General features: G+C 48.2%; 1 protein-coding gene across 3 annotated transcripts; it reads left to right on the top strand.

Annotated features, from left to right (window-relative positions):
- The first annotated feature begins 4,654 nt into the window (after window positions 1–4,654).
- TMIGD1 (transmembrane and immunoglobulin domain containing 1) lies at window positions 4,655–9,800 on the top strand. Of its 3 annotated transcripts, none has more exons than XM_039720641.1 (6): window positions 4,655–5,665; window positions 6,602–6,880; window positions 7,669–7,947; window positions 8,557–8,660; window positions 8,932–8,960; window positions 9,327–9,800. In XM_039720641.1, the coding sequence occupies exons 1-6, from the start codon at window positions 5,599–5,601 to the stop codon at window positions 9,328–9,330; spliced, it is 762 nt and encodes a 253-aa protein (XP_039576575.1). In that variant the 5' UTR covers window positions 4,655–5,598; the 3' UTR covers window positions 9,331–9,800. The 3 variants fall into 3 exon arrangements, with proteins under 3 accessions (XP_039576575.1, XP_039576573.1, XP_039576574.1); XM_039720639.1 differs by having other exon boundaries at window positions 9,289–9,800; XM_039720640.1 differs by lacking the exon at window positions 9,327–9,800 and having other exon boundaries at window positions 8,932–8,964.
- The last annotated feature ends 292 nt before the right edge of the window (window positions 9,801–10,092 follow it).

Here is a 10,092-nt window from a genome sequence, read left to right as displayed (position 1 = left end):
GGGCAGCGGGTTCTGCCCTCCCTCAGGACAATGCGGCCTCTCGCTCTTCGCGCTCGCTGTTTTTCCTCACGAACGCCCCTGCTTGGCTGTTGCACGGCGCTCACCGCGGCGGAGGAGGCGGATCACCCGGCACGGAGCTGGTGCGCTCAGGAGCACGAACGGCAGCACCGGGCGATGCCCCGGTGCCTTGGAGGGGTCACGAAGGCCCCGCCTGTCCAGGGATAAAGCCGGAACACACAGCAGGAGCTGGGCAGGAAGGACGGGTGGCCTTTGCCTGGCAGGTGACACGCTGTGGCTCACGGGGCACAAGGTGTTGCTCCTGGTGCCGCTGTCTTCTCCAGCCCTGAGCGAGCTGCCCGCTCAGATCGGACCTCTGGGATTAAAGACATTCTGACACTGTGATGTTACATTGCATGTGGCTGTGACTGCACAGGCATGAGCCTCAGAGGAGATACAGACAGTATTTTGGGGTTTCCTCCATCAAATTTGCCTTTGTGAGGCAGGTGAGATGATAAGGACTAAAGGCAGGACACCTTACTCTGCAAACATCACTTTGCAGTCCATAAAACAGTGGAAGTGTCCATCTCCAACAGCAGTTTCCTGCCAATTCCTGTTTAACTTTCCAGTAGCATCTCGTGTACACATCTGCTTCCCAGCTCTGGCATTTCCTGTTGGAGACAAAAGCCCCAAGTCTAGCACATAAAACCGATTTTCAGGAGAACCATCACTGGAATGACTCTTTCATCTCACAGCATTCCAGCATCCTTTGTGCAAGAGATCAGATGATGCAAACTTGTGAGTGATCCAAGCATGGTACAGCATCAGAAGGGCCCCGAGGAAAGGGACAGTAAATTGGCTTCTCTTTCTTGGGGCTTTTCTCTTCTGCACAACCATTAGGAGAGGAGCAAGCAGGAAATAAGGGTTATCCATCAAAAAGATACCCCAGAAAAAATTAAACTGGAAAAGCCAAAAGACCTTGGTCATCAGGATGTTCTTAAACCGAACAGGAGAAGGAATGTCAAGAGAGAATGTGGCTCTCTAGGAAGTGATCACCATTATAGCTTTAAGTCCTCAGTCTACAAATGGATTGCTCTGGATTTACCAAGAGTAACTGAGCTCATTTCCCTTTTTAGCTGATAAAAGCCCAGTTGTCTGGAACTCCAGCAGGCCAATTGTAAAAGCAGCATGTGGCAAAGGCTGATGAGTCACCAGCTCATTTGCTCAGCAGCCAGCAACAACAAACTCTTCACATTTCCTTGGGCCAGCCCAGGAGAGCTCTTGCACATCCCTGAGTGAGCAAATACACAGTATGGGACTGATCTGCCTCCTCCTTCTCTTCCTCCTCCCTTTCCTCTTCCTCTCCCTCCTCTTCCTCCTCCTCCTCCTCATCTCTGCCTCGTGCCAGTGCTGTGGCACTCAGAAAGGTGATTACTCAGGAGCTGGGGCTTTTGCCTCACCACACTCCAGAGGGCTTCCAAACGTGGAGCAGGAATGTGATTTTTCTCCTGAAGATCAGCAGCAAATGGTCCCCCATGAACTGGAAAGATGGAGCAGCTCAGTCCTTGCAGATTCCTCGCAGAGGGAGCGAGGGATGACCCCACAGCAGGGAAGTTAAAACTGCTAATACTGTTTGGCAGCACTTCACAAGATCAAATCACCACTTGGTTTTCCAGCAGAGAGCACTTCCAAGAAATCCCACTGGTGGTGAAAGTTCCTAGGTAGACAAAAATATCTGAGGTCCAGGCTGTAGAGCAGCCACAGCAGAACAGAGCCTTGAAAGAGAGGCAGCTCTGGGAATTCTGCTCGGGAATGTCCTGTACTTGCCATCAGCATGAAGCAGGCACCAGGTTTAGCATCCTCCCCAGCCATGAGTGTGGCTTCAGCTTTCTACAGGACTTTCTGCCTTTCCTGCCAAGGTGATCTCAGCTGGTTTCCAGCTCTCCCAGTGACTTTGCTCCCCATCAACATCCATGGGTGGGTACCCAGCAGGTGGCATCCACGTCCAACACTTGTGCTGGAGCCTCACCTTCCTGAGGGCTTCTCTTCCACTTCATTATTCCAGATCCCAGGATCTGCTTCTCCATTAATGCCTATTTTCCATTTGAATTTATTTTAAAATGTCGCAATATTCACTGGTTTAGTGCTTCTTTAACTATTCTTACTCCTTCCCAAGGATAAAGTTCACTCATCATTCCTCTGTGTTCAGTGGCATGACATGTGAACCTTTATATAAAGATCATCAGAAAATAGATTTACTAACAAATTTATGAAAAAAAATACTTGTGATCTGTCCATCTCACCGGTGAGAAATATGCTGGATCTAGGCTGGAAGAAATCAGGGCACATCACACCTCCATAATGTTTTTAAAAAGCATTGGAAAAATGGGTTTTGTGGGAGGGAAGAGGAGTGCTGAGTAAGTTCAAGCAGCATTCCGGACAGCCTCAATTTCCAGCCCAGTTATCTGGCAAGGAGAGGCACTGGATTTGGTGTTACAGTCATCCTCCAACAATGGAAGTGTTGCAAAATATGAAGCACCACATATTAAGAAGGGATTAGAAGTGGGGAACCACGAGGAGTAGGAATACAGGAGCAGCCTTAGAGCAGAGCCTCAGGCACTGTTGCAGAAACATGTTTTCTGGAGCAGGATTACAGCCTTTGTTTGCTTGACAAAACCATAGATACAATCCTGGGTTTCCACACGTCTGCCATGCCCCCGACTCCAGGAGCAACCATCAACCCTCACAACTGCTGAGTGTAAATCAAGATCTCATCTGCCAGTGAGAGGGTGGAGGATTAGGAATTGTGCTCCCTGCTCCTGCAGGCACTGAGGAGAGCCACACAGAACCTGGTGAGTTTTGTTTCCAGGGAAAAGGGCCAGCATTCGTGTCCAGGGGCCAGTGGCCCAGAGTGGGTGGCTGCCGGCTGAAATTCTGATCTCTGGATGCTTCCCAGACACAAGGTGCCACCACAGGCAAGTGTGGCTGGTTTGACAGTGGCAAGTGCCTCCTGCAAACTGACATCAGGAACCTGCTGGGAACAAAACAACTGCTGAGAACTGCTGGGATGTTTGGAGTTGGAGTTGAAGAGACCTGATGGAAAAAAATAAAACTTCTGTTCAATCTCTATCAGGTTCTAAATCTTCTCTGCTCAGGTTTCTAAGGCTTGGATTACACGCAGGAATAGACTGGTCCTTATTAATTAATTCCTTTGAGGCTGTTCAGAGACATATTTAACAACAGTCTTATTCTGGGTTTGTTGGTGCAGCGTTGCCATAAGGATGACAAGCAGGAACCGGTGTGGTGGATTGCTGACACTGTCTAATCCAGCCTTGGCAGTGCAGATCTGAGTACCTCAAATGTGAGGGTTGGATCCTTTGCTGTGCAGAGTTATGGAGTTCTTGCCTCCCTGAAGAGGTTCCTCCCAGTCTGAGTCATTAATGGCTGCTCTGCGTTCTGGAACGTGAGGTTTATGTCCCTCCAAAACGTAATGGAAAGGTGGAGAATACAACCCACAAACTCTAGACCTCAGTAATTAGACACCCACAAGATTAATTACACCTTGTGTAAAAACAAAAGTGTAAAAAGCCATTGCGAAAGCAATTGTTACCTGATCTAAACAGCTGCCTTTCAGTGCCTGTGGCCAGGTAACACCTTGATTTTCTAGTCCCTCTTCCTTCAGCAGATCCTGAGCCCGTTGCAAAAGAGGACACTGTCCTTGCTCCAGATGAACCTCAGCTCACCTCACTGCCTGTCATGGACCTGCTGGAACAGAATCTGACCCAGGTCCCAGCTGTGCTGGGTCTCACATCATAACAAAGCCCCCCCAGAACACTGTTGTCTGACAATCTTTTTCCCTACTGTCATTTCTACATTAAAAGAAATACTCCCAAAATCCACCTTTTCCTTCTATGTATCCTCACTTACTCCAAACCATCTCCTTCTTCTCCAGAGTGTCAATCAGTGCAGTGCAGTGACCAGAGGGAGCACGGACTTCACTTTCCTGCCTTTGGCTCATATTGTGGTGGGAACACATGAACCATTTCCCAGTCCATTCCTTTGAATCCCTCTCTATTTCAACTCAACTTAATTCCAAACCACAGAGATCACTTTACTCCTAGGAAGAGAATTTAGATTAAAATTTGTACTGAATCATAAGCCAATGTTTTGTTGAATTCTACAAGGACAGGACAATTTTTTAGAAGGGGGACTGAGAACTCTCTCTTCAAGGGACTTTTGTACACATATACTTTTTAAACCAAGAATGATTCCCTGTAGGTTTTAAGGGTGAACCCATAAACACAGAAATAATTCTATTAAGAAACACTGAAAGGTGACCCTTGTTTGCAACAGCCCCACAAATAAGCAGTGCTGTGTGCTCCTGTGCTGTGTGCAGGCAGCAGCCCCAGAGCAGGAGCTCTCCCTGCCCATTTCTGTGTCACTGAGCTGGGACACGGCGTCCACAGGCCAAGAAAACACCAAGGACACATCCCAGGCTCCTCCTGCTCATGAAATGCACTTTATGGCTCTGCTGAGCCCATTCCTGATGAGTGATGTGCCTGCAAGGACACTGGCAGCAGTGACAGCACGTTTGAAAGCTCTGAGGACCCCGTGCTTTGTGACCATGTCACCATCACCCTCTGAGATGCAAACAGCAACCTCAGACAGATTTGCACATAGCCAAGTGCTTCAGCTGTGCCCTGGACACACAGCCCAGGCACAGCTGTCCCAGCAGAGGGGACAGCTGGGACAGACCCCCTTGCTCTGTGCTGGGGGGTGCCCAGGGCTGAGCTAAGCACAAGAGCAGCCTGGGGTACACACTGCTGAGCAGGACAGTGTCTGCTCTCTCCTCTGCCAACAGCCAGTTCAAAGTCTGAATCAGTGAATTGTCTCATTTTCCACTCAAAGGAGGACATGGAGCTTTGGGCAGAAAGGGACAAATCAGAGTCTACTCCTGCTCTAGAATAATCTAGGATAAAATCCCCGTGGCTTGAAATAGTGCTGTGAACACACAGAAAGCTGAGGAAAAAAAGGTATTATTTTTGGCTGAAAATATTTATGGCTGATGCAGGAACTCTCTCATTAGTTACTCATTGCCTCAGAAAGTCTCATAAAACAGCCAGTGGAGCCCAGCAAATACTTTAGTCTTGTGGGAGCTCAGAAATCCAGGAATTGAACGAGGCCTTGAACCCATTTTATAGACCTACTTCTTACTGAACAACCATAAAATATTAAAATTCAGACCCTATAAATAAGGAGGGGAAAGAACTGTGCACTTCCCAGCAGAAGCAGCCTCTCCAGAGACTCTTCCCAAGGTAAGTCCAGTGCTACCTGATCCAGAGTCAGGTTCCCCAGACTGACAGGTGATCAGGGACAACAAACTCATGTAATGGAGATTAGAGACATAAAACCCCCTTGAATCTGCTCTGAACTGGAAAATGCCCTGCAACAATGGACTCTGTTTATTCCCTGGTGACCCTGTGCCTGCTGTGGGGGCTCTCCCCGGGATGTCTGATGGCTGCAGGGATTAACCCCTGCGAGCCCTGGGCAGAGGCAGCAGTGCTGTGATCCTCTCTCCAACAGAGCCAGCTCTGCTCCGAGATGGCGCGGAGACGCAGCCTCGCCGTGCCCATCCTTGCTGTTTCCTTCTTGGCATGTGTGGCCACAGGTAAGCAATGGAAAAATCCATTCTGGCTTTGTCCAAGCCCCATCACACCAATTATTGAAACTGCCCAGGGCTGGGTGATGTGGCACAGCAGCATCCCAGATTTTGGGTGTTCTGGATGTCATCCCCAGAGGACTGTCTGAAAACTGACCTCTGCTTTTGGAGTAGCAGAGAAGGGAATGGGGAAATGTCAGTGTTTTCCAGCATTATTGCAGCAGGGATGGTGAGGCCACAGTTTCCAAACCTGCTCTAAGCAGTGAGAATTGTGATAGGTTTGGCCACCTGGGAACACCTTCAGACAGAGACCTTCAGACTTCTTTATATTCAGAGGACCTTAATATCTTTACAATCTGAGCTATATTTTTTATTCATTATTCTATGGCCCAGGCTGCAGTAGTGAGTTTCATCCCATTAGTAGTGGGTTTCATCCCATTACAATAATTTATTTCCCATACTGGTTGTTCATTTAGTATGTCCTGAGGTTTGTACCTTTGATAAATTGCAGCTCTGCAACAGCCAGGATACAGCTCAGGGGCTGATTAACTCATTTATTCTCCCAAGGGCATCCTGCTCCAACTGAAAAACAGAGTATCAAGCAGTGAGCACTGTGGTGCTGCGGCAGTGACTGGCAGCAGGAGGGTGATGGGATGGGAATGACCTTTTGCTGGGTGTCAGATGGTCAGTTCTGGCTTCTGACATTGTCATGTCACAGGTCTGCAAAAGGCTGATTTGTATTTTAAATAACTGTGGAGGGAGCTTTGTGATGAAGACAGCTTCTTGCCTCAAAACTGACATTCCACCTGAAAACAGCTGTTAGATTGAAGCCTGAAAGTCTCATCGCTTCTCCAAGGGTGAGGCCTGGAGAAGTGAGCGTGGCAGCTTTTGTGGGAAGAGTATGGCTTGAGATGCTTAAATGTCCTTGTCCTCCTTCTTCTGCAGGCTTGGAACTGTCTGTAAATAACCACGCTGCTGACTTCACCCTGTCTACAGGGCTGAGCCCTGCCATCTCCCTCTCGTGCCTGGTGCACAACAGCAGCCAGGCCGAGGAGCTGCTCTGGTACCGCGGAACGGGGCAAGTGGATCTGAAGGATGGCAATAAAGTGAACATCAGCAACATCTGCATATCCCCGGTCAACGAGTCTGACAACGGAGTCATCTTCACGTGCAGGCTGGCACGGGACAAGTCTGTGCAGGTGTCTGTGACTCTGGATGTGCAGTGTGAGTGGCCGTGGTGGATTTCTGTGTGGAATGGCTGGGGTGGGATGGAGCCGTGGGCTGAGCAGCTCTGTCTGGGCGGTGTTTTGCACCCTTGAACGCTGTCTTCACCGAGAAAAAATGCGTTTAGGAGGAGATAACTCACGTGATAAGACACTCCCTTCCCACAGTGGTGCTTATGGCTGATCTAAGGGCTCTTTTATAGGAGTGGGTGGGCCCTTAAGAAGGATACTCGGGACATGTCCCTGCCTCCACCTAGATTATTTCCCAAGGATACAAGTCAGGGCAGAGGAAATACTGGAGTGACAGTCTTTGCCACTGGCTGCCCTCCTCATTCCCAGGGATCAGGAAAGGCTGCAGTACTATGATCTGTTAGAACACTGAACAAGCATGAGGGATGTGTGAAGGGAACTTATTTTGTGTTAAATGTGGGCATTCTGCGAGGTTGGCACAACGTGGAGTCAGTCTCTTCTCCCAAACAAAAAGTGATAAAAGGAAATAGCCTCAAGTTGTGCCAGAGGAGGCTTAGATTGGGTATTAAGGAAAATTCCTTTACTGAAAGAGTCATCAAGTCCAGGCATAGGCTGCCCAGGGCAGCAGTGCAGACACCATCCCTGCAGGGATTTAAATGATGTGTAGATGTGGCACACGGGGACATGGTTTTGTGGTGGCCCTGGCAGTGCTGGGTTAATGGCTGGACTCAATTTGAGAAGCCTTTTCCAACCTAAATGGTTCTGTGATTCTATGAGCAGCATTATTAATGACCCGTTGAACTGCATTCCTGTGAACAGTCCCTCCCCAGCTGAGTGGAGAGGAGACCCTCCATGTGGAAGAAGAGAAAGATGCTACTCTGACCTGCAACTCCAAATCCAACCCTCAAGCCCAGAGCGTCTGGTTAAAGGACAACCAGATCCTGACCCTGCAGCAAAGTCGCCACAAGCTGTACCAGACCAGTGAGGTCTTTCAGCTCTCCATCAGCAAAGTGCAGAAATCTGACAATGGTACCTACACCTGCGTGGTGGAATCACGCCTGGGAAGTGGGACAAGGGATTTCCACCTCATAGTTGAAGGTAACAAGGCTGCTGCTGAATAATGAGCTTTACAGACAACTCTCTGTTCTTTTTTATAATGTCAGCAATCCATTTATATTACGAAGGGTAAGTGGAGTGTGGTAAATTCCTGCATGGATTTCTGAGGGCACAGCAAGAGCAAGGAGCTCTCCCTGCACCTGTGCCTGGGACCACAGCACCAGGAAGGGCCTCTCCTGCTCTACCTGGGCAAGTGGATCTGCAAGATGTTCAAAAGCATTTGGCAAGTGTGACCCGGGGCAGGCTCATCCCACTGCTGCTCTTGCCACGCTGACAGGACACTCTCAAGTGTGGTTTAAAGCACCTCAGGTCTTGCTGGAAGCATCTTACTGTGACCACAGGATTCTGTCATGTCCAAAGAGCTGCTTAAGGCGAGAGAAGTTGTGCTTCAGTTCACTAAAATACAGGCTCAGCTCCTTTCTCTTCAGGGGACTAACACACAGAGTCAGTCTGTAGACTGCAGGGACAGCAACAGTTAATTCAGCAGTGGCAGCTGTGGGAAAAGAAATGTCTTTCCACAGTCCTGTGAAATGTTCTGGGTTATGTGACTGCAGGAATTTCTCATATATCCAATTTCTTCTTTCCTGACAGATAAAAAACCTGTTTTTCCCAAGGAGGCTGTTATTGCTGCTGTCGTGGTGGTTACAATCACAATACTTTTTGGAATTGTGGCTCGAAGAGATACATTTTTAAAGGTATGGAAAGCTCTAGTTTCATAGGAAAAAATAGTATTGTTTGCTGCAGTGTCCTGGGGTTTTTTCTACCTTTTCTATTCTATTTTGCAATGTTGCTTTTCACTGTTAAAAAACTGATACAAACTACCTCCTGCTTTAGAATTACCAGTAGATAAATCAAATATTAGATATTTCATGTGGAAGGCTTTATGTACTTGCAGTATTTGTAACAATATCCCCACGGCCAGGAAATGTGAATGATAACAGGACTGCTTTTTTCTTTTATTTTCAGTGCTTCAAGAAACCAAAAGAAACAGCTCTGTAAGTATTTGACTGCTTATTCACACTTATTCCAAATGAATTCCTTCTTTAAAATTGGCAGATCCTGAAAAAGTTCACTCAGCATAATAAACCCACCCAGCTCTTGCTCTGGCTGGTGAACATCCCAGCAGAGAGGGGTCACTGGGAGCATGACAGGACACAAACAAATCCTGCCCTTCCCTGGCCATCCCAGGGCTCTGGCTACCCCTGTGTGTAACCACTGGAAGGGAAAAAACCCTAACGTCATATCCTCATCCTGCTGGCAGCTTTCTGGAGCTGAACACAGCCCAGATGAATTCAACTCACTTGTGGTGTTTTCTTTTTCTAGGAGGTGATTTTTCGTTTCTTCTGTTCATTTTGCTGCAGGTAAAGAACACCCAGAAAACATCATTTCTATGGTCAGCCAAAGCCATTCTGTGAGATGATGAGATAAAGCACTGAAACTGTTTTTTTGGGATCAAGTTTATATGTTTTTTCAAAATACAAGTCGTTCTTTGCATCTGTTGATTCTAAGCTGCTGCTTAGAGGGTCAGAACTGTTAGAACTGGTCACTGGGAACCTTTCCTTGGAGCACCATTCAGGCAGGTGGGCTGCATGAGATGATGCCAGCTCTTGCCCTCCTTGCTTATTCCAACAATGAATGCATGTGCAGTCAGGCATGTGGGTTGTTCATCAGTCTACAGAGCAATCTCTTCTGCATTATGATGCTGATGCTCACAAATAAAGTGAGGTGTTGGGCTGACAGCTTTCTGTCCTGCAGTGCCATTCCACAGGGTGTTGGGGTGGTGGCCACCCAACCCTCTGCCCAGATCCTGTGGGCATCTCAGCTTCTCCTGCCAGGCCAAAAGAACTGGTCACTGGGAACCTTTCCTTGGAGCACCATTCAGGCAGGTGGGCTGCATGAGATGATGCCAGCTCTTGCCCTCCTTGCTTATTCCAACAATGAATGCATGTGCAGTCAGGCATGTGGGTTGTTCATCAGTCTACAGAGCAATCTCTTCTGCATTATGATGCTGATGCTCACAAATAAAGTGAGGTGTTGGGCTGACAGCTTTCTGTCCTGCAGTGCCATTCCACAGGGTGTTGGGGTGGTGGCCACCCAACCCTGTGCCCCTTCCCAGATCCTGTGGGC

Source organism: Passer montanus, unplaced genomic scaffold (assembly GCF_014805655.1).
Source record: "Passer montanus isolate IOZ18808 unplaced genomic scaffold, ASM1480565v1 scaffold44, whole genome shotgun sequence".
NCBI classification, from domain to species: Eukaryota; Metazoa; Chordata; class Aves; order Passeriformes; family Passeridae; genus Passer; species Passer montanus.
This window is presented reverse-complemented; position numbering and strand designations above follow the sequence as displayed.